The 24,798-nt window shown below is 45.0% G+C and overlaps 1 protein-coding gene and 1 pseudogene across 2 annotated transcripts; both read right to left on the bottom strand.

Moving 5' to 3' along the window:
* Nucleotides 1–13,921: 13,921 nt before the first annotated feature.
* Nucleotides 13,922–19,520, bottom strand: LOC133406761 (gastrula zinc finger protein XlCGF57.1-like; annotated as a pseudogene).
* Nucleotides 19,521–19,641: 121 nt separating this feature from the next.
* On the bottom strand, nucleotides 19,642–24,541 carry LOC133406760 (oocyte zinc finger protein XlCOF6-like). Of its 2 annotated transcripts, none has more exons than XM_061684658.1 (2): nucleotides 24,255–24,541; nucleotides 19,642–23,038 (listed from the first exon to the last, which is right to left on the bottom strand). In XM_061684658.1, exons 1-2 carry the CDS (start codon nucleotides 24,331–24,333, stop codon nucleotides 21,090–21,092), a joined length of 2,028 nt encoding a protein of 675 aa, XP_061540642.1. In that variant the 5' UTR covers nucleotides 24,334–24,541; the 3' UTR covers nucleotides 19,642–21,089. The 2 variants fall into 2 exon arrangements, with proteins under 2 accessions (XP_061540642.1, XP_061540641.1); XM_061684657.1 differs by having other exon boundaries at nucleotides 19,643–23,038; nucleotides 24,295–24,541.
* Nucleotides 24,542–24,798: the final 257 nt, after the last annotated feature.

Raw genomic sequence — 24,798 nt, 5'->3', positions numbered from 1 at the left:
CTCAAAGTGACACATGCACGGACAAACAGAGCGGGGGGGGGCACGCCCCGAGTCGCCAAATTCCACGAGATGAAAGAAGGGTCGCCAGAATAGAGATGTGCAATATCGAAGGGAATAACCACCAATGTGGTGCAATTTCGGAGACTGTTCTGGCAAAAATACGCCCCACAGGTCAAAGATGGAGTTCAAAAACATCGTCACGGGTGCCAAATCGCGCGACACAGTGAATTTGATAACGCCACAAGTGTGGTTAGCTTTTTCTTTTGCTTTTTTGGGGGGCAAACAAATACAAATACACCAAAGCAATAAAAAAAAAAAAAAAAGTATCTAAATATATATATATATATATATATATATTTCTTTTTTAAAATACAGTACTGGTAAAAATACCCCAAAAATGAAATGGAAAAAAATGACAAAAATACAACTAATCACGAAAAATATACCAAGATCAGAAAAAATAAATAAAAATAAATAATCTATCAACAGCCAGAGCAAAAGAACCTCTAAAATAAAATTACAATATTTTTGAAATACAATATAATTGGTAAAAAGACAAAAAAATTCTGAAAATAAAAAAATAAAAATACAACAAAATGAAATATATACAAACATTAGAAAAAAGTAATAATGTAAGCAATAAAAAAATAACATCTAAAAATAAAATGAGTTATTAAAAAAATATATAAAAGAAATGCAGATTTGAAAATCAAATACAAAGAATAATTAAACATACAAATATAGCATTAAAATATAAGAATATATATTTCAGAATAAAAAAAAATTTTTTTTTTTTTTGTAACTGAAATTTTTTTTTTGGGGGGGGGGAGACCATTACATTCATTTGCACTTCTATAATTATAAAATATTTTAATTTAAAAATATAGCAACAATAATAATAACCAAAAAAATAGAAAATAAACAAAACAACAAACATACAATAAATCATGAAAAAAACACAGTGATTAACTTTATACGTTTTCTTTGGCTTTTTTGGTGTTTTGTGACGGCCAAGAAGAAAATTGTGACGATAACCATAGAACAGAAAACAAAATGTGCTGCAACAGCGTAATGCGACTGCTAGTACAATACGAGCGATGCAATTGAACGTGAGGCACACAAGAGGACATAAACGCACCCAACGTCCCTCCTGCAAATTTGACAAATGCCACACGGCACAAGGAGACCGTCTCTCTTCAGGACGCCACCGAAATAGCGGCCACGTCTGAAAAGACCGCTTTGGCGGGCGCCACCTGGCACGGGCCGGACACACGGCTGCGGCTGTACCGCTTCCGCACGCACACGCGCGCACACACACACACACACAAGACTAAAGAGTGACGCCAAAAGCGGATTCTTCTCAGTCAGCACATAGAAAATGGTTTTGGTGGTTGCTGTGTTGTGCTCTCTCTCTCTCTCTCTCTCTCTCTCTCTCTCTCTCTCTCTCTCTCTGTCTGTTGAGGATTACATCCACAAGTGCAGAGACTTGTATTTCGCTCAGGGGAGAGACCCCCCCCCCACACCCCCCCAAGAGCGGGATTATTTGTGGCACTTGTTACTAGGAGAGTCCAAACTATGTTTGTGTATGAGGTGCTCAAAATAAAACACATACAGTAAGTCATTTCATTGAGTTTTGGAACTCACTCACAATCACTCTCTCTCTCTCTCTCTCTCTCTCTCTCTCACACACACACACACACATTTACCGTTAAATTTTCGAAAAAGTGCAACATCAATAGCTTGTCTTCTTTTTAGGAATGTGAAAATTTGGGGACTTTTGGTCCGTTTTTGAAGAAAATAATTTTCTAAAAATCAGCCAAAATGGAGAGGTCGCTTTTTTTGCGTTTGAAGTTTCCATTTTTTTCCCAAAAATTCCAAAATGTTCACATTCCTAAAAAGAAGACAAGCTATTATTGATATTGCACTTTCCTACATACAACGATCGCATCATTCCTAGAACGATGGGCCCGCGGGCCACTGACGTGTTTCTCGGGGGCTACCCGGCGCCCCCGTGCACCGCGTTGGCGACCCCTGCCTCGGCCGTTCCTTTTTATCAAGACGACCTCCGCCGCGCTTGACCTCGGCGGAGGTCGTTCTTAACTCGACTTTGGAGCCAACAGTCGTGTTTACTGTCAATATGGAGCGCTCGCACAGCTGCTTTCTTGTCTCATCTGCTCATAAAAACATGCACAGACATGTCTTATGTGTATTTTTTTTTTTTTTTTTTATTTGATTCTTTTTTTTTTAACTACTCTATCAAAAGATGTTGAAACATGAAAGACAAAGACAAAGCGGCCGCACATCAAACGCTGCGCTCTTGGCAGCCGGCATCCAGGAAAGGAATCGAGTAAGCCATCAAAGGGCTTTTTTTTTTATTTTTTTTTTATTTTGTATATTTTTTTTTTTAATCGGCATGCAAGTCGAACGGCCATCGAGTCACCCAACAGGTGGCGCCGGCGAGCAGATGTGGCACGCGGGCCGAGGCCGGCCCGATGACCCGACGCTGCAAAAGCGGAGACGCGGCCCGGCCCGTGACCGTTTGAAGCGGCAAGCGGCGCGTCGACGCTTTTATAGGCTCAGACTTGCTTTTCCTGATGTTTTGTCATCGGGCGCCCGCAATTACCGCTCACACGGCAGCGTCTCCTTTCAAGTTTCCGACGCTCATCCTCAAAGCGTGTCGCGTCGCTGCGACGCCCGCAATCGGATTTCTTGAGATCTCCGTCGCCGTTTGTTCCACGTTTCACGTTCCAGAGCCGCCCGCAATATGCGAAAAGCTCACAACTCCAGAAACCATAGAAAACCTTTTTTTCCCCCCATAGTTCTATTTAGACTTTTATAAACACATTGTAAAAGTACTGTGTTGATTGTTTGAAGGTTTATAATTACCGTAATATCTATGCTACGTTTGGTTTCGTGCGGTATTATATGTTAGCAGACATTGTTAGCTAGCAGACATTCCTTTTTAGATGGTTCGGTTGAACATTTCGGTGTTTGAAGATACAATGCTCAATTCTCCTTTGTTTTGTGTGTCAGTTTTACGCTAAACGTCAACTGTTCGACACACGTAAACAGTTTGAAGCGAGCACTCTTTGCCTCTCTTTTGGAGAAGTGCCAAAGTCTTCTTTTCATTTCCTCAAAGTGCTGTCGGATAGTCTCTCATTTTTTTGACAATATGAGCTAAGCAATCCTTGAAAAAGTGTTTAAAAAAAATGCATTTCAGCAAGTTGAAATGTGTTTCAAGCATGCGGAAGGGTTAAACTATCAAATGAATTGGATTTTCACTTATCCCCGCTTGGGTTTGAAATGTATCCCCCTCCGATAAACAGAGGTTCACTTTACATACTTTTTGTGCCATTTTTGTCTGGCGGTGCGTCATGAGATTTTTCAAATCTAAAATGTGTAAAAATAAAGGTCAGGGGCGGGGGGGGGGGGGGGGGGGGAAACTGGGTTACACGCTATCACGCGGCGATGATGTCATCATGCCATTTACGCAGCTGACGTCACGTCCGGGGCGAACTGAATTGAACTCCGCTTTAAGAGACACGTGTTAAATTCCTTTTTAAAATGTGAATCATTTCAAAAATAAAAATAAAAAAATAAAAATCGATCTCCACAAACAACATTTGAAAAAAATGACAATTGCTCCCACAGCAGAATTTTCGAAAAGCCACTCACGTCTGCCTCGCTTCGCCGAGGCCAGTTGGCCTTTATGAGCCACTTTGGAGGCAAAAGCACAACTGAGGCGAGAATCCAGCGGCGGATTTGCGGGTATTCGGGGACGGAGCGGTGAGAGCGGGAGAAGTCTCACCTTGTTGGGTGAAACTTCACACCCGGTCTCCAGGCGACCTTCGGGGAGAGGCCACTCGAGCATGGAAGACGGAACGGATTCCACCGTCACGACCGCTGTTAACGTGCTGGCGAGAAATAGCGATGGCTGAGCGTGTGAGCTTTTTTGTTTTTTTTCTTTGTTGTTGTTGTTTTGTTTTTTAACTGCAGATATCTTCACGCGCATCAGTTATCGCGACGGTGAGACGCAAACAATACGTCAAAGTGACAGGCTCACATCCACTCGCTAAATCTCTGCAGATGGCCTACTTCAACTGGATTTAAAAACATTTTTTTTTTGCTATCGTGCTGCCATGGGAGGTATTATAGTGAAGCCTCGCTATTTACGATACTTATTTTCTTTTCATTGGGGCTCGGACCCTCAACACTTGACAATTTGCTTTGCCCTGCAAGCAAATATTTGAGACATAAGCGCTGAATGGTGGCAGTGAATTTGCAGTTTGGCAGACGGCAACATTTTTTTTACTTTATTGCCAGCCCCACTTGAAGTTTACTGTCAAACTAAACATATAATGGAGAGAATGACACATTGTGTCGACAATATATGAAAACAACAACCACATAAATTTGCCTTAAGGAAGTCAGTTTAGTTCATACTAACAAACGATGAAAACCGCTTTTCATTCAAGTGTGCGCCATGGACCCCAGGTGGGCACTTGAAGGAGCAGCACAATGTGCATTGGATTGAAGCAAAAAAAAAAGGGAAACAAATATTTCATTCCTTTACATTCTATTAAATTATGTCATTACTGTATGTTTTTATGAATTACATCATTACACAGTACTATTTTTCAGATTTATTTTTTTTGGTGGGGGGGGGGGGGGTTGGAACAGATTAATGGCATTTCCATTCAGTTCAATGGGGCACTCCATTTTGAGTGCAAGTGAAGCGTGCAAGCGCTCGCTCTACTACTTGGAGCTCAAAGGCAAAATGATGTCAGGGTTTGCTCTGATTTTCCTTTTTTTTTTTTTTTAAGCATTAAATTCAGTTTCCTCTTGTAGGCATGAGGAGGAGTTCAAGTGAATGGGGCGAGGGGTGTCGTTCAAAAAAAGAGTCAGCATTGCGACGGGCCTGCGTCACGAGTCAGCAGCCGGTCCCCTGCTATGACTTCATTGCACTGTTGCACTTCTCATCTGCTCGTACAGTAACAACACATGGCGCTCGTCTGTGTGAACGCACATGTGGGGATTTCAAAAAAAACAAAGGTGAACTCATGTTTTTTTCTAACCTAATTACAGCCGCCGAAGCGCAGCATCCTTTTTCGGATCTCATCTCACCGGCATTTCACGGAAGCGCGTGTTCCAAAAGGTCATCCCCGCTTCCATGGGCGTCGGTGGACACGAAGCGGAGATGATAAACCGACCCCCCCCCCCCTGCCCCCCCCCCCCCCCCCCCCCCCACTCGCCTCCCGTCCTGTGTTGTGTTTGTACAGCGTTTAGCGTAATGGCACGGAAGAGCATCAGACTCAACTAACATAGCAACCTTGAGTGCGCTATAATTGAGCAGACTGCTCGGCAGCGCGTTCAAATGTGTCATCAAGCAACCTGAAGGAAGACCGCACACAGAGAGTCAAGTGGCAATTTTTTCATGATCATCTTGGGCTCCGTTGCCACAGCAACGCCACACTGTGCGCCCGCACATAATGCACATGCCGGAAACCGTCACATTTCTAAAGGGGATTTTCAACGTAAAGTTTGTTCAAGTTCAATAGCGGTTACTGCGAAGGGTTCCCCCCCTCCTGTGATTTTGAAAAATGAAAACCCGACCCGACTTTCGTCACGATCGTGTTGACATAGCAACGTGCAACCCCGAACGCAGACTCACATTCAAAAACACACACTCGCATGCAGGCAAACACACACGTGCATACACACACTGAACTCACAATCATACACACGCGCTGCCATTCACTCATATTTACACACACACAAACATGCACAAACTTTCACACTCACTTACAGTATACACTCACACTTATGCTTACACACACACACACACATACACACACACACAATCAAACACGCATTCAAAATGAGAACACTCGCGAGGAGCTGCTGCAGGCCACAACTCACGCCAAGACGCTCACACATTGTCTGACCGACTCCAGCTCCTGACGCCACTCGCTAGGCCACGCCCCTTAAAAGCACACATCCAACACACAAATACTACAGTAGGGACAGTAATTACAATTTATGAAAATTTTATTTCTTTACATTTTAACGTGTGCGTTATTATGTTTTCATACAATGCGGTGCCATTTTCGTCATTAACACGTTCACCGCCATTGACGGCTTTAGAAGCCGAATATCCATGTTAACTGGGAAGGCTGGCAGTGAATTTAAAAACGTAACCAAAAAAAAAAAAATGCGCGGTTTTGTGGGAGCTGGACCAACGATCAAAGTTCCACTGCACTCAAGCACGAGAGGACGAGCAGAAAGGCCGTCACACTGCAAAGCTTTCCGGTCCGGTTTGGGGCATTTTTTTGTTGTTTTTTTTAAACATTGTTACACAACTGTATGCCTCACACAAGGTGACTTCATATTCTGACGCACGGCTGATTAGAGTAACTGGTAGATTTGCGGTTGGGGAATATTTCTTGTTTCTTTAAAACAAGCACTGCGTACGCTGCTTTTGCTGTATGGGTGTTCGTCCTTAAACTACATCACGTTTAAACGGATCCTGCGAGCAGAGTTATTATTGAAGTCTCTTTGACTCGAACAAAGGGAGACAAACTGCAGTCGACCACATGAAGGCCACGCCCGGGAGTCAGAAATGTCTTTTTAAAAGCTGCCATCCACTCGTTCATATTTTGGGTGGAACAGAAAGGCGAGGAGCAGGCGCACACACACACACACACACATCACAATATAATCACTATGATTTTGTAAATACTATTAAATGGAGTAAGGTCTCACTCAAGTCCTGCGGAAATGAGCCTCTGAAAATATATAGTAGATAATGGTTACTTATTATATAAGTGAGATGTCATTTTTCTTATAGTAAGAGACTGCCGGAGACAAACAAGTTGTTGGACTCGTTGTGGTTTGCTGCCCCCTGGCGGTCATTACGTGGACGCGCAGTCCGCAGAAACGGATTGACAGATGATTCATTTACACCACGTACCAGCTCAAACAATATTCGACTCTCCAAGTACCACCATAATGACCAACAGTGAAAGAGATTAAAGATTAGAGATTAAAGATTAAATGCGAATGTATTGTACTCTACAAATGTACTGCACTGGATTAAATGAATAAATAATTAAGCCTGCGTCAAGTTTTGCACAGACACAAACATTTAATTCAGTGATTCTTTCACATACCACTGGAGGGAGCCTGCGTACCACTAGTGACATTTGTACCAGATGATAGATAGCGAGAGATAGATACAGGTCATTATGGGCTGTGCCTTTCCATATATACTGCAGATGGATGTTGGACATACTGTACCATATGATTTAGTACACTTTGAGTGATGATCAGTTCCTTTCCAGAAAGAGAGACAGCCGATGGACATGATGTGGTATGCATTGGATCATGAGTGGTTTCTTGTCAGCGTTAGCTTGATGGATGGATTACAGCATACTATTTATACAGACACACGCAAGGAGAGCGCACCCGGGAGCGTCTGAAGCGACTTTACTTCAAATTGCATTGCCACTCGTGCACTATTACCCAAACAAACATCAGGTCGTACATCTCGTTTTTAATTAGGAGAATAGCACTATCGTGGTCCGGGGGGGAACTTATCGTGATAACATGAATAAATAGTAAGAATTAACCAGTTTGTGCTAAATTGATTGTGACTCTGCAGCTCCTTCAAGTTCTGGTGCGCGTCTTGGCCACCTGGGGGCAGTATAATACAGACATACCGATATACAAGGAGACGCTGGCAAACGAAGCTCAGCGAGCTGCTGGAATGTTCGTCGCTTTTTGTCGTTTCTCGGAAATGATGAAGAAAACATGCCTGTCAGTATTGTTGCATTGTGCGTCTGCATGTTTTGTTTCACATATGCCTTTGAATATGCACTGCTTCAAGTGTTATAACGTTACTACACAAGTGGTATTCATTAGCCCGTCTATGGCATTCTGCATTGTTTGTTAGCAGCAGGCTAAGCAGACTTTCCTTTGGCAAATAGCCAAACACATGTGCTCTATGTGTACATTTTGCTTACCGCCAAATAATGGAGCCCTATTCAACTGCTTGCAAAATAGTGAACCAGCATTTGACTGGACCGGTTTGCTTCTTGCCAAATAGTGAACCCATATTTCATTGTACTGTACTGCAAATGGTGAAGCCACCTTCAACTGCTTGCCAAATAGTGAACCCCACTGTTAACTGTTGTATTCCAAATGTGGTCTAAGTGATGAATTTGTTTGTGTACCTGATGAGCGGCAGCGGGTTAGCGCTGACTCGGCATTCCAGACGAATGGGGCTGCCCTCCGCCACTTCCTGACTCTTCAGCTTCTGCACGAAGCACGGCGGTGACAGGGTTCCCGACGCGGCCGGCGCCCCCCCGTCTTGGCGCTCTCGGGCGACCGTTCGCTGCGTCCGCTCCGTCTGCCCTGAGGGCCCGGCCGGGTCCCCCCGAGGGCCCGGCCGCTGGCTCCCGGGTGACAAATATCCGCTATCCGGGGAGGACGATTCCTCCTCCGCCGCTCGCTCCAGGTGAGAAGAACCTTTAAAGATGGACGACAGCTCCTCGATGAAGGTGGCGGCGCGGCTGCAAAACTCAGAGGCCGAAGACGCGCGGTCGTTGAGCTCCAAGCCTTCGTGGAGCAACCGGGGTTTATCCTGCTTGTAGACCGGCGGGACCGGCTCGAGGCGGCCCACCTTCTCGGGCGAGGACGCGTCAGTCCGGCCGAGGGCGGCGGCGTCATCCGTGTCGGAGGCTTCGGTCTCCCGGACGAACTCGCCGTCGTGGGAGGGGCTCCGCCGGGGGTCCGGACGCTGATCCTCCACAGAGTCACCGAAGGCCTCCCGGGCCAGGTCCAGGCTGCGGTTGATCTCCTCGGCGCTCAGGAAGGCGGTGAGGTCGGCGAAGTCCTCGTCGCCGGCGTGCGGCTCGGCCCGGAGGGCGGCATCCCCCTGCGGGGCGGCGGCGGCGACGTCCTCGAGCAGCGCAGCGACCGGAGGGAGTGGCCGGTTCTGACTACCGTCCTGCATCCTGCAAAACACCGCAGATGATTTCATCGATTAAAATTTGACACACCGAAGAGAGGGAGCGCTGTTAACAAAATTGCCAAATTGGAATGAGTGGGAGGGGGGGGGGAAAGGTCAAATATACGAAACGAGGCTTCAAAATCTTGGAAAATCATGCCGTTGTCCACGCTATCAAACGCTGTGGGCGTGTCCGCTGAACGCGTGAAACCACGCCCCACTGAAAAATGAATGCAACTTTGTCCACCATCTTTCTTATTCCAACACAACTCTCCAGGTTGGAGCCAGGAAAGCATATTCACTGAAAGAAATCCCACCAGGTCATCGTGGGGCTTTCCGCCCCGCTAGCCACCAGCTAGCTTGCGAGGTTGAGGCCCGCCGCACACCGAGCTTCGCGGTCGAACCTGATTGGCCCGGACCATGGCAAAAAAAATTCAAATAAAAATAAATTTAAAAAAAATGTAAGATTTAAAAAAATATATTTTAAAAATAAAAATATAAAAAAATGTAAAAATGAAAACAATAAAAAAAAAATAAAGACAGCTGCTGCATTTAGAAACAAATCTCCAAATTCACTTTGACCAAGTATTTAAATAAAATACATAAGACACACTAGAGATGCTGATTATTAAATTTCATGTGTAAAGACTTTTACTCGCACTACAGATTCTGATTCTGAAGGCCTTGGGCAGATTAAATTGAAGTGAGGTTGGAATCTGATTGGACAAAGAAAAAAAAAAAAACTTATTAGAAGCAGTTCAGCCAAGAGAAAGGCTACGAAATGAAGATACAAACATTAGATTACAAATCTTAGAGTTTAGGTTGTAAATGTTGGTCAACAGAGAAGGCCTTGCTGCCCCCGACCTGCATGAAAAGGTTTTTACTGTTCTAACATATCAATATTGACGTCATATTTTTACATTCAACTGTCGCTTTTTGTTAAGCGTGAGAAGGCGCGGCGCGTTATGAAACAAGCGCGCGCGTGCGTACCGCTTCGTGCTCGGGTGGCTCACGCCGTCCCGAGGAGCAGCTGTTGTTATTTTTAATCCCGCCGGGGCCGCGCCGCAGGCACCGCGACGCCCGCCCCGGACGGCGGGCCGAGCCAGAGGAAAGGGAGGGCCGGGTCCTTAAACGCCCCGTGAGCCATCAAGTGTTTATGGAGCCAAATGGCGCCCTTAAACGCAGCGTCGATCGACGAGATGGAGAACGCCATTAAATATGAATGTGGAAACTTTCACACGACACCGCGCGAAGCCTGACGTGCCTCCATTAAAGTATTTGAAATGATAGATTTGATTTTGTACAAGAAGAAAGCAGCCTTGAAATACTAAAAGGCATTGGGGATGATGGTTTGGTATCGTAAGCAGGGATGGCGCGATATTATTTCGATATCGGGATTGTATCATGATTAGGGGTGCGAAAGGGGTGGAAAATTTCAGGTAAAACTGCGGAATTTTGGAAATACTCCAGATTGGAAAGATGCCAGTGGAATTAACAGGGAAGTGAGGATCATTTAATGGGAAGGAATCACATTCAAGCATAAATGTAAACATTTTGGTTTAGCATAACCAGAGCAGGACCGTCATACGAAAACAGCAATAATATGAGTAATTCTTCGCAGAGGATCAAGAATATATGCCGGTGAGTATTTTAAAATTTGCCGTGCAACAGCTCGGATCTCGAAAAACGCTGAAGTCAGTTCACTGGTTTCCCAAGGCAACACTGCATTGGCAAAATGTGTATTCGTAAACATGTAGCAAAAGCACAATTCAAGAGTTAAATGAAGCACATTTTGACACATATCAATATTGTACCATGAGAATGGCCATTTTCTTTTTTTCATCCCAGTCCTAATAATCAATAATAAACATCATTTGCTGAATACGAATAATCCTAATAAGGGCACACACTCGCCTCCAAGTGAGTTTCTGGTGCAAACTTGCTTCCTTTCTTGCCTTTTGTCCTTCCAGTTTCGCCTCGGGAATCGGCCCACAAAGGAAGAAGCGTCCTTCACCCTACTGGCCCGTATGGGAGCTAGCGGGACCACCTCTCGGGTTCGGGGTCCGGTGTGCCTGTGCGGTCCCGGGCTAGGGCTGGGGCTGGGACTGCTGGGGCTGCTCGCTCTGTGTGTGTCTGTGTGTGCGTGTGTGTGTGCGTGTGTGAGTGTGGCGCGGGGAGGGGGGGGGCTAAATTTGGCTCCCCCCCGGCTCAAGTTTCACGGCCCGACTTCTGGCTACGAGGCCGAGCGGTTGCGAAGGTATCGCACCTGACAGACGAATGCAACGCGTCACGCAGACAAACGCAACCGCTGCCGTCGCGTCAGCGGACGACCGTCCCAGTGACGACACGATCCGTTACGTCACCGTGTTAGTGTCGCGGTTACGGGTTGTCTAATGCACCGTTAAGTGTCTCGCCGCATGCTCCGCTGTGTTATGTCTGTAAATGGGCATGGGGGTCACGCGTGCGGTCAAGGTCAAGTGCAGATCGACATTATGCGCCGTGCACGATGCCCGTAAAGGCAGACGTTTTATCGACTTTTTTCGCACGTCACTATTTCAACTATAGAGCCCCAGACATGACAAGAGAGGGGGAAAAAAACTCAACATCGAAGTCATTAGACACTTCCGTTGTAAGCATATCATTTGCAGTAACGCGACATTGAAAACTGCTATACTGGTATAACAAAGAATTACTGAATTAAATGTTCAAACCTCGCGCTACGGTGACTTAAACTGTTTTTTTTAAATCCACTATTACACATTTGTTAAGTTCAGTTCAGTTGTATTTAACGTTTAAGTACAACACAGTTGCGTTTATTCTTTTCGAACAGTTTGTTTCCAGGCATTTATGAAGGTGAAATTTGCATTTGTTTTTTTATATTTAAAATAAAGCTTCTCCCTCATTTTCGATGAACACTACGCTGCTGTATCTTAATGTTGGTGGTATTCGGAGAGCCAAGTGTTTTTTTTTATGTGGTACTAGAGAACCACTAGTCAATTAGTGGATGGAAATAATCATAATAATAATAATAATAATAATAAACATTTAATGAGCAGCAGTCTTGGCTGAAAAAGACAAACAAAACAAAAAACCATCTGAGTCGGATTCGGATGTCCATTAAGGACGGGGGCTTGACGGTGCCAAGCGAGGGGGCTTCTACGCTTGGCTGCGGAGCAACTGTGCCCATATGAGGAGCATCCCGGGCTTGAGACAGACGACTTTTGGAGCGCGTCCGGCGAGCGCGGAGGTCAGGGTGGCGGCTCGGGAGGTCTATTTGTGGGGCCGCGCTATCGCGTTCGGCGCTCTCGCCGAGCTATTCCCGGTACTTCGTCAATCTACTGATTACAGCGGAGTGGGCTTGCGATAGGACAGGAAGGAATTTCCACTTTTAAACGCACGCACGTATAAAACCTGTGTACAGTACTCGTCATCCATGCCACAGTAGTGTCACGTATTGAGAATTTTAAAATAGCCACATGACTGCACTGCGACTTGACTTTATCTGCGCGTGGCAGAATAGACGTCGAATATTTCTATTCTTACACCACATATCCGAACTATGACCTCCTGCACGGCAGATTGCACTTGCATGACACAACGCGTGTGTACGCCACTCACAAACGCTGAAGGCCAGCGGCCTGTCGGGTGGAATTTCAGGAGGAACCTCGCACGCACACGCGAACGGGAAGAGCCTGGAAAGCGCATTTCGACATGTCTGTCGGAAAAACGGAAGATCGTTGGTGAAAAATGTGGGAAAAAAATGTTAGCCCGGCGACACACAAAAAGGAAAGTCACGATCAGTGATGTTGTGCGGGTCACTTGTTAAAGGGGGCATTATATAAAAAAAAAATGTGTGTTTGGGAGCGAGCTGGTGATCGAGGTTAGCGCAGTTTAAGGGTTTAACTAGTCAGCGGCGGCTTTGCGCAAGCGTTAAACGCCTTTCATTCGCAGTCTGGGCGAGGAACCGGGTCTCAAGAGTCTCACAAAAGGTCCCTAGATTTGCTGCTTTTTTTTTTTTTTTTTTTTTTTTTATAAACTAGCCGCTAGAAAGGTTTGGAACAAAGTCGCTACGTAGGCGACGCGCCGTAGCCCTGGCTTTGCCACCGGTCGTCACGGTAACAAATGCTGTACTCTGCATTAGCATGCAACAGATGACCCCCCCCCCAAGAAAGTTGGCCATTGCCCATATTCATGGGTGAAACCTGAAATATCAACCATAAAAAATGCAATTACTACTTTCCAATTAGCCATTTCATTACGTTTCTCAGTGATACATAGATAGCATCATTGTCTAAATAAATAAAGGCCGAATATCTCAAATCAAGGCAAAATATGCATGTTCTTTGTCTGCCAAGACTTTTCTTCACTTTTGTGGAAGATCATTTCACCCGTGTCAAGCATTTTTGTATTTTCTTTCAAATCTTCATTGGTTGGACTGTCTGCTGCCGGAGTGTCCTCGGGCAAGACACTGAACACTCGATTCCGAACTGTTCTCAATCGCCTTACCTCGTTAAGCAAAGGAATAATCACAATAAGGTCTCGTTAACTTGTTACTGACATTTTATTACTGGTTATTAGTAAGTTTAGCTTAAAATAAAATAAAAAAAAGGTCATAAATCAAATTGTATAGGTATAAGCTGCATAAATACACAAATTTGAAGACATTAGTAGGGGCGGGGTTGAGGCTATCTATGTTAATTTGACTTGACAATGACTGTCCTGAAATGACAATGAAGACAAAGACGTGCTGCGGTTGGAGTTTCCCCGTCAGCTATACCACAAATAGTCTCAGGGTTTTTTTTGTTTTTTTTTAAAGGATTCCCTTTAAAAAAAAAAATATATATATATATATATATATATATATATATATATATATATATATATATAATAAAAGTGAATCTAGAGGAACCAGTAGTTGAGGAGGATCATTGTGGTAAAAAGTTGAAGAAGAAGAGAAGATTGCAAAATGTGGCAGCGACTTCTAAGGGACAGACTGGGACCCAAAACCTGAAGGGCATTTCCTCACAGGTCTGTCTCAAATGTTTGCTTGGCTTATTTCTGAATAATTTAGTGAAACATACCGCCTAGCCTGCTCGCTAACGTCAGCGCTAGAGGGCGCTATCCATTGCAGCTTGGAAAGCGCACGCCCGTGCCACTAATCCGAGCAACGGAAAGTCAAATCCTTTGCCAGTTGCTCAACGACCATGTTAACTAGAGTACGTCTGAATTTGGAACTTGTTGAAATGTAAATTACTGCCGACGTTGCGTCTCATTTCCAAGGACTCGACGTCACGCAACATCATTTTTTTTCCCGCGCCATTTCTGCCGTTTTCTCAATCGCACTGCCTCGGCCAAACGACACAGAAGTATTTCCCCAAGTGTTTAATGAATCGATATAATGTAGGAGTACTGAAACCAATGGTTTTTTTCGACCATATTGGAATTTATTGAGATGTACTTGTATCACTCCACTACTTCCTTGACACCGGTAACTACTTATCGGCAAGGAGGGCTTTGGCGAAATCGGAGGACGTTACAGAGAGCACAAAAATACGCAGTCAGGCGCGGATATTGAGTTTTTCAGCGAAGAGTCGGTGAGTTCATCTGAAGAAACTCAGAGACTTTTTATTAAGACACCTGTGAACTGTTTTAAATTGTTGGAGGTTAAAACAAATAAAGAATGTCTCCTTTAAAGTCCCTCAGCGTCTTTATTGCTTTTTTTGTCCCCGGTACACACGTGGCTGTTGACTTGCGACTTAAAGGTGAATCTTTTCTGACAGACGTCGCAGCTGAACAATCTTTCCCCGGTGTGCGTCCTCATGTGCATGGTGACGTAGGCTTTGGTGGAGAAGCCTTTTTTGCACACGGAACACGTGAAGGGTTTCTCCCCGGTGTGCGTCCGCATGTGCGTACTGACGTCGCGCTTGCAGAAGAAGCAGCGGCCGCACACTTCGCAGCTGAAAGGTTTCTCCCCCGTGTGCGTCCGCATGTGCGTCTTCAGGTGCGCTTTGGTGAAGAAGCGTTTGGCGCACACGGTGCAGCTGAAAGGCTTGTCGGCAAAGTGTCGCTTCATGTGGATCCTCAAGTATTGCTTGAGGGAGAAGGTCTCGCTGCAGACGGTGCAGCCGAAGGGCTTCTCGTCCGTGTGCGTCTCCTCGTGCGTCTTCATGTCGGACTTGGTGGAGAAGCTCTTGGCGCACACGGCGCAGCTGAAGGGTTTCTCTCCGGTGTGCGTGCGCATGTGTCGTTTCAAAGTTCCCTTCAGGGTGAACGTTTTGCCGCATTCGGCGCAGATGCACTGCGCAGTTGTAGGCGGGCTGCGTCGGCTCGCCTTTAGGCGTCTTGTGAGGCGGGTCGGTCTCGGAAGAGTGCGACGCGGCGTCGTCCGCGTCCGCTCGCGATCCGCCGCAGCGCTCGCCGTCGCCGTGCGCTTCCAGTTCGGCTTTTGTCGAGAAACCTGCGGCGCAGGCTGAGCAGGCGAAAGGTTTATCCAGAGAGTGTGTCCTCATGTGTATCATCAAGTATTTCTTCACGGAGAACTTTTTAGCGCAAATGTCACAGTTGAAAGGTTTCTCGCCGGTGTGTTTTGCCTGCACATGTACCTTCAAATCGGATTTCCTGGTGAAGCTCTTCGTGCAGTACGAACATGCAAACGGTTTCTCTCCGCTGTGCGTTCTCATGTGTCTGTTCAAGTTTCCCCTCTGGACAAACACTTTCCCACACTGGCTGCACGTTAACGGATTGTCGTCACCTTTAGTGTCCGAAGGTTCTTTGGCGTCGTCGCTGTGGTCGGTGTCGGAAGACGGCGACATCGCGTCGTCCGTGTCGGACAGCGGAGCAAAGCGGGTGTCAGCTTCGGCTTCCGAGCTTCCGCCGTCTCGGTTTTGCTCACCGGGTCGAGCGCCGTCGTCTTCACTCTTCACGGTGACGACGGTACACTTGCCCTCCTCATCTTCCTCTTTAATATCGGAGGGCTCTGCTGGATCCTCCCGCCGCTCAGAGGGAGCCTCTTCTTCGCTCTCCACCAACACCTGCCGGATGTCTGATGGACACAAAAATATTGATTATTCGATGCATCGCAATTCAATATCAATTGAAACGACAACAGCATTGTGACCGAAGCAGTCGGCGACGTGAAGCCAGAGCCTTCGACGTCGAAATCTCACGTTTAGGATCGATTTGGATTCCTGTGTCATTCCAGACTACAGCAAACAGGCACAGAAATGCAAACACCACTTTGCTTTTTTGTTTTGGGCTCCAACTTGAGCCACGTCCATGTCCACCAGCACCCGATGCCTCAAGTAAGAATACTGTTACTTGACAATAATGTGACACTCCTTCCAAAAAATCACGTAGAGTAGAGTGAAATAATTACTCGAGTACTGAGTAAATAGTGAGCAACTTCAGATTTCTTTCAAATCCCGGCCCCGCCTGTGTGGACTTTGCATCTTCTCCCCGTGCCTGTCTGAGTTTTCTCCGGGTACTCCGGTTTCCTCCCACATCCCAAAACAAAAACATGCATGGTAAGTTGATTGAAGACTAAATTGCCCGTAGGTGTGAACGTGAGTGCGAAAGGTTGTTTGTTTCTATGTGCCCTCCGATTGGCTGGCAACCAGTTCAGGGTGTACCCCGCCTCTCGCTAGAAGATGGCGGACAACAAAACATGAAAGCTGTTGTTTTTGTTCGTCTAAATGTAAACACGACGAGTTGCGCGCCGTTGCCGTCATGGTAACGACGACCCTCCCAACATGGCCGCCACGTAGGCACAACGATCAGCGGGGCTGGCTTATCTAGTGTTAACACCTATGCCCGTGAAGCCCAATAGAAGACGTCGTGTGATGTCATGTGACTTTCTTGTGTCGTTTGATTGGTGAAATAGACTTAAACGTCACTCGCGCTAAATTAGAAACATCGCCCAATGCGGAAGTCTAAAGTCGTTGTCTCCCGCAGGAAATAGTTGATAAATAATCAATAATTGATAAATAAAAGTAGCGAGCGACATTTAGATCATTGTAACGGAGTAAAAGTACCGTTACTTCTTAACAGCAGAAGCGGCTTAAGTGTTTTTTTCTGGTCTCGTCAACTCCTGTAACTTATCCAGGCGGAACGTCAGGCCGATGCGCTCGCATATTCGTCCGCCGCGGAGTAATATTCAGAAATGACGTGTGTGTGTGTGTGTGTGTGTGTGTGTGTGTGTGTGGAATGGATCTAGCTGCCATCGTTGATGGGGTACGAAACAGCCTATGACGATGGCGACCCCCCAAGGAAAAATCCATCGGATCTATACGATTCCCATCAATGGCCCAGTTTCAATTCAAAACGCAGAATTCTGGAGTTTGCCACTTCCCGACATCAAAGGACTTATCAAATTTTGGATACTTCAAAGATTTCTACTCGAGCTCAAAAGTCTCAGTCGGACTTCTGTTTTTTTTTTGTCTCTCTCTTTATTTTCTTTGGCTTTTCAGCACCAGAATACTGTTTTGACCTTAGCTCCCTTTAAACTTGGACACATTTTTTTATGAAAAATGTTTTTGAGACCAGAAGACTCAGCACCGAATGTTTTCCCATGACGTCATATTGGTTACCATATTGCTGGTTCACTTTCCTTGGTGCAACACCCTTCAGCCATAACAATAACTGTTATTATGATTGTTGGATAATGACTTTAATTGACTCGTAATGGTCTCGCTGATGAATATTAAATATTGCCATAGTTTGAGTGCAATTTCAAAACAAATCATATACGGTGAGGATGAATACCAGCACATGTGGTTACTTTGACTTTATTTTTTGCAAAGATTTCAAAAGTTTTTTTCCCCCCACGTTGTCTTTACGGTGTTGTCGTTTGTCCAATTTTAAGGGAATAAACACAGGAAGACATGAATTTGACTGAATCAGCTTCTGATTGCCAGCATAGTGACGTCGTTTAAAACGACAATGGGATGACCGTAATGCAGACAGGCAAATCGAAATTGTGGCCGCAGCGGCCGACTGGAACAAATTAGTCAAAGAAAAAAAATTAAAAAATAATTTGAAAAAGTGGGCCATGCAACATGAAAAACGAACATGAGGACAAACCCGATGCGCGTAATCCAACTTGAGGCTTGAGCACAGCGTCCAGAATTTGGCGTTGTCGCTCGTTCTCCACTTTGGTGCGACAAAGTTCCTCCTCGTAGTCCGCGATGGTTCTCTCGAAGAGTTGGAAAATCTCTTCGACGGCCACGTTCAGCCGCTGCTTCACCAACTCTCGCAACATTCTCACTTTGCACATTTTCGCGCTTCCGCTCGCGTTAGCTAGCCCGACGAGCAACGTGTTGCCAACATCCGCCTTTCATTCTTCTTCGGTGGTGAGTTTTAAGCGGGAAGCGACGCGACTGCCATCTACAGGATGCGCTTGGTCATTACAGCAACCGTTGGTGAGTGCGGCGTTTCTCGATGACGTCAATTATCACATTTTAGCAGTTATTTTCTCCCCATTTTTTCAGGTTTTTTTCTCGAGTTGTCAGCTCTGAGTATATTATTTGCCAGGTTTGGGTAATTATTTGGTCTGCTTTTGTAAATTGTCATTTTTTGTAAGGTTTTGTCAGATTCTTACAGCTTTGCCTGATTTTTCTCATGCGTTTTTTGTGTTTACTCTCATAGTTTTGTTATTGTATCCTTTTAAAATTATTTTTGTATCTTTTAAAAATTATTTTTGCATTTGTCACATTTTCTTATTAACAGATTTTTGTTTCAGGTTTGCAGGATTGTTATCAGTTCTGCCATGTTTTTTTGTGTGCCATATTTTTGTCCATTTTTAGCACATATTAGACCGAGCTGTTTATTGTCACATCTTTTTATTTTTATTAGGTTGTTTTTCTCAGATTATTTTGCCAGTTGGCACACTTTGTAATTTATTGTCAGATTTCTGTTCGTTTTGCCAGAGTTTTTCCCTGATTTTTGTCACCTTTTTTGTCAGACTGTATTTTAGTTTGCTTTAAAAATACTATGCATTTTTGTTGCATTTAGTTTTAAGTTTAGTTAGTTTTTTTGTTTTTTTTGCAAGATCGGGTCAGATTTGTCTGTTGCTTTGCATGATCTGTTTAATTTTAGTTTTTTATATTTAAAAAAAATATATTATTTTTAAGTGTTTATCAGACTTGTATCAGTTTTACAAAAATGTGTTCTTTTTTGCATGATTTTCTTCATAGTTTTGCCAGTTTTGCCCCCCGATTTTCAATGTTTTTGTTTTTTTTACTTTACATAAGCGGAAATTGTACGCAAGGCAGAACGTATCTTTCTATCACTGACGTACTTTTAACGTTGTAGTTGAACAGTAAATATTTGTATGAAAAACACCTGGAGTCGATAAACATAAACCAATCAAATGAAAAATAGTCAAGTGCGGTGGTAACTGAGCGCCCGTTCTTGTGACCACGTGACGTACTTCACAAACATAATTAGTTAATTGTGTGCTATTCATCCCTTTGTATAATAGTTATGTGCAGTCTAAATTTAACTCATAAGTGGTGAATTATTATTATTATAATTTTTTTACATTTAAGCCTGAATTGAGAAACCCAACACTCAAAAGACAGTAAAAAAAAATGTCATCGTTAACCACAACTACTTTGCTTTTTTTTTTTTTTTTTTTTTAAATGCATTTCTTTTAATTTGCTCCAGGCTGTCACCATCATAAACATTAACTGTACAGGCAACGTTTCAGGTAACATTCTAAAAGAGTCGTACGAGGACAAAGAGATGTTAAGTCAATGTAAAATCCAACTAAAACCAAGTCAAACTACAGGAAGCGTAAGGACACATCATGAGCTTTGATGCGAGTTATACTTTCAGCTATTTCTCACAGTATACCGACAGTGGGATGACATCCATGACACACATTTATAGATATAAAAATATCAAATGAGAACACAAGGTGACATGAGTTTGATGTACGCTTAATACGGACACACGGGGTCGGATTTTGTTTTGCGCTCGTCCTCATTCGGGCGGCCCCTTGCAGGGCACACAGAGACAAACAAGCGTTCACACTCACACCCCCGCCGGAGTTTATTTACAGCAGTGAATGTCACCATGTCATTTTTGTTCCGTTCTGTTCAATTCTAATTTGCTGTGTGTTCATGTCAGAGTCTAAATCATTTTGTGTCTGACTTTCATCATGTTTAGATTTGTTGCCTTTTTGTTTTAAGTTTGTTCAATTTTTTTCCCCAGCCCAAATGTTTTTTCTGCTATTTTTGCCAGCTTTTTGTCCTTTTTGGGGTGGGGGGCTGCTTTTTAATGGTCATGTTTTCCAAGTTTTTGTAAGCTTTTTATAGGTTATTACCCCCCCCCCCCCCCGATTTGTCTGTTTTTTTAAGTCACATTTGTATCAGTTAGCCCTCATTTTTTGCTTGATTTGAACTTGTTTTTGTCAAAGTTTTTGCTGTATTTTTTTGCCAGATTTGTGTCAGTTTTTTGATAGACTTTTATATTTTTTTTGTCTGCTTTTTAAAAATCACATAGAAAAGTCTGTCTGATTCTTGTAATATTTTTGTACTTTCTTTACTCGGTTTGTTTGTCGGATTTTGAAATTTTCTTTTCATGTTTTCTTAAAAAAAATGTCGACGCTTTTGCCCAATTTATTTTAAAAAAATCCTAAATTCGGCATATTTTTGTGTGGTATGGTAAATTTCTTTTTATGATTGATTGTCTTTTTTGTTAAAGTGTTGTCTCTTTTGTCCCTGTCTGGGTTTTTTTTGTACTTTTTGTCCCCTTGAAAAAAAAAAAAAATAATCATAACAGATTACTGTCTGATTTTTGTTTTCCATTTTTGGAAACACTTTTGTTCATGTTTTTGTTAGATTGGTTTGCTGGATGTTTTTTTTTATTGCACCTTTCTACATGATTTTAATCACATATTTGCCAGATTTTGTTCAGGTTTGTTAGGATTGTCTGTCTCTATAATTGACCAGTTGAGTGTGTACTCTGCTTTTCAACGCAGGTCAGCTGGCATAACCGCTACGCCAAGGTGCTGCCAACACGTTTAACAAATATCTACAAAGCACTGCGGTACTTGAAAGAGATTGACAGTCTGTCACAGCGTTTAAATTCCCGCAGTGTCGTTATTGCTGTTTTTGTAGCCGGTGCACACGTGACTGTAGACTTGCGTCTTGAAGGTGAATCTTTTGTGACAGGCGTCGCAGCTGAACAGCCTCTCCCCGGTGTGCGTCCTCATGTGCATGGAGACGTACGTTTTGGTGGAGAAGCCTTTTTTGCACACGGGACACGTGAAGGGTTTCTCGCCGGTGTGCGTCCGCATGTGCGTCCTGACGTCGCGCTTGCAGAAGAAGCAGCGGCCGCACACTTCGCAGCTGAAGGGTTTCTCCCCCGTGTGCCTCTTCATGTGCGTCTTCAGGTGCGCTTTGGTGTTGAAGCGTTTGGCGCACACGGAGCAAGCGAACGGCTTGTCGGCAAAGTGTCTCTTCATGTGTACGTTCAGGTAGTGCTTGAGGGAGAAGGACTCGGCGCACAGCGTGCAGTTGAAAGGTTTGTCCGCCGAGTGCGTTCTCACGTGGATGGTCAAATCGCCGTTTCGGGAGAAGCGTTTGCCGCAAACCGTGCAGCCGAAAGGTTTCTCCCCGGTGTGGATTCGCATGTGTCGGTTCAAAGTGGCCTTCTGGACGAACGACTTGCCGCACTCGGAGCAGATGAAGCCCGTGTGTTGCGCGGCGTCGCGTTTGGCGTTCTTATTGCGCTCCGGTTCCGAAGAGTGCGGCGTCGTGTCGTCCGCTTGCGATCCTCCGCATTCGGCGTCCGTCGCTACGTGCGTTTCCAATTCTTCTTTCGCAGAGAAACCTTTCCCGCACGCCGGGCAGCTAAACGGGAGACCGGCGTTGTGCTTTCTCATGTGCGTGATCAGATATCTCTTGACGGGGAACGTTTTGGCGCAAACGCTGCACTCGAAGGGCTTGTCGCCTGTGTGTTTGACCTGGACGTGTACCTTCAGATCGGACTTGCGGGTAAATCGTTTGGTGCAACACGAACAACCGAAAGGTTTCTCCCCGGTGTGCGTTATCATGTGTCTGTTCAGATGCCCCTTGTGGTAAAAGGTTTTCCCGCATTTGGAGCAGATGAAGTCATTGCTGTCGCCGTCGCCTTCGGGCTTCTTACTGGCGTCGTCGCTGTGATCCGTATCAGAAGAGGGAGACATAGCGTCGCCGTCATCGTCGTCCACGTCCGAAAGCGGGGCAAAGTTGCTAGCGACTTGTGACGGAACAGGACGGGCGCCGCTCGAGGCCGAAGCGTTCTCTGCCGCGTGTGTCGTCACGTGCAACGCCAGACATTCCCGACTGGAGAAACGTTTCGTACAAACCGAGCAGGCGAAAGGTTTCTCAGCCGCGTGCGTCCTCATGTGGTTGATGAGTTTGTATTTATCTCGGAAGCCCTTAGCGCAAACCGAGCAGGAGTAGGGATGCTCCCCCGTGTGAATTCGCATGTGTCTGTTCATGTGATGCTTTAAGTAGAAGGTTTTGGCGCAAAAGGAGCAAGCGAAGTGTTTCTCTCCCGTGTGCGTGATCATGTGGATTTTCAAACTTCCCTTGTGCGCGAACCTTTTGCCGCATTCAGAGCACTTGAACTGTTTGTTGTCTGCGTGGTGTCCGGTATCCCTTTGGGAGTTCTGAACCAAAGTTTCTTCGGCGTGGTCGCTGTGATCAGTTTCGGAAGAGTGCGACATCATGCCGTCCATGTCTGATCCTCCTCCATCCGCTTTTCTGCTGCGCTCGCTTTGACCGCGATGAAGCCGCAGAGCTTCGCCGCCGCCGCCGCCGTCGTCTTCACTCTTCACGGCCACGCCGCCGCCGCCGGTCAGCGCAAAGGCGGTCACGTCAGCCTCCTCATCCTCCAGCGCCGGAAGCCGCTCGCTATCCCGACTGCTCCACGCTTCCTCTTTTATGCGAGGGGGCTCTGCTAGCTCCTCCTCCAGATTGGCGCGCCACTCCCGCTGCGCCGAAGGAACCTCTTCTTGATGCTCCACCAACACCTGCTGGATGTCTGCAGCACGCAAGAGACACCGCATGTGATTAGATTCTGGCATTTGAGCACTGACATCACCGCCCACTTGGACTATTGCAACAATCTCAACATGAACAACCATTAAAATGCTTGTTAAAAAATGAAAATAGCAAAACGGCTTCGGTGGTACAGTACACTTTTCACACAAAAATCTGGCTGGAAGCGCGTTACAGCGGACAGTAACCACTAACCAATTACGATCAGCAAATTAGCAGGTAAATTAATAAGCGTCTCGAAAGAACATAATCTAACAGCTACAGAGCACGTCCAATAACCAGAAATGAATCCGCACGTTATCGCAACCCTCAGGAGAGGCCTATAAACTCAAAAGTGTATGAGTATAATATCAGTAATCTCATTTGTGTTTGTTTGCACTGTCAAGTGTTAACTTTTTGTTTGGAGTCAAAACATCTGTATGAATAATGTTCTCAAAAGTACACAACATATTTGTTTCATTATTATTTGTTTTTACTTCTTTGTCTATTATTACCATCCTTATTTTGGACTAGATAACCCATTCAAAAGCACTCCCATTCCCATTTTTACACTTGTGCGTATATCGTGATATTAAAGCGTTGCCGTGAATGGATTGCCATAGATGTGATGACGTTAAACTGCCGGGAAGGCAGTTACATAAATTACATTTCAACAGGTAAATGGCTTCCGAAAATAGACATTCAGACATTGTTAAGGTCATCGTTGAGGGACTGCATAATTGACCCTGGCGCTTATTGTTTACAAACATGATTTATTTTAAAAAAATAAAAAAGGTATCTTCTCCTCCTGCTCCCTTTTCGCCCTCAACTGTCACGAAAAGCACGCTGCAAATATTATTTAGGATTATTACAATTTAATCAGAGGCAATGGAAGAGACGTGTCAGATTAGTTTGTTTTTTGTTACGTTTGGTTTTGCAATAATGAATGGGGTTTTCAGTGAGACTCCCATGAGGCTTGACCGCAGTCTTTACACAAGGTGGGACGGGGTGGGGGGCGTGAGATTTCACATTTGCGTGTCAGAAAGGAGCACATACCTTCCGATGCCGTAAAAAGCAGGTGAGCTAGCGCCAGTCAAAATGGTGGCTGGCTCGCAATGGCGGACTACAACTCATCGCGAATTAGTTCCAGTTCGCCATGACGCCAGTCTTCCCATCTCCGACTTGGCAACACGTCAGCGGAAAATAAGCGAAACAAGTACCTAGCTGTTGAACACGTGAGATGAAAACGGTCCAGCAAACCTGTTGAGTGGACTCCAACTTGAGGTTTGAGAACAGCATCCAGGAGTTCGCGTTGTCGCACGTTCTCCGCTTTCGTGCGACAAAGTTCCTCCTCGTACTCCGCTAGGGTTTCGTCGAACAGTTCGAAGATCTCCTCGATAGCCACGTTGAGTCGCTGCTTCACCAGCTCTCGCAGCATTCTCACTTTACACATTCTTTCCCCCCACAGCGTCCAAATGACGCTAGCTCTCCCCAGATCAGCGATGTGGCGCTAACTTCCGGCGTTTTCTTCTTCGGCGCTGCCTTTGCGGAAGTGGACCATGCACGGCGACGCGTTGCTGCCATCTTCCGGATTTGCTTGGCTGCTACAAATATTTTTCTTCCGCTGTTTCTTTTTTAACTTTACGATGTGTTTATTTAGGTATGTGTTTCATTTAATTTAGCTTGATCAGTGCCTCTTATGTTATTTTATTTTTCAATAACACCAAGTAGAAGAATGTTTGAAGAATGAATGTTTGGCATAAA

The sequence above is a fragment of the Phycodurus eques genome, chromosome 8 (genome assembly GCF_024500275.1).
Source record: "Phycodurus eques isolate BA_2022a chromosome 8, UOR_Pequ_1.1, whole genome shotgun sequence".
NCBI classification, from domain to species: Eukaryota; Metazoa; Chordata; class Actinopteri; order Syngnathiformes; family Syngnathidae; genus Phycodurus; species Phycodurus eques.
The sequence above is the reverse complement of the archived record's forward strand: the minus strand, read 5'-3'. Positions and strand labels throughout refer to the sequence as shown.

Excerpts from the sequence above, each read along its gene's own strand:
- LOC133406760 (XM_061684657.1), bottom strand. The coding sequence starts at position 24,487 with ATGTGTAAAGTGAGAATGCTGCGAGAGCTGGTGAAGCAGCGACTCAAC. Across the intron at positions 23,039-24,294 it reads AGTTGGAGTCCACTCAACAG|ACATCCAGCAGGTGTTGGTG; the intron begins GTTTGCTGGACC and ends TGCGTGCTGCAG.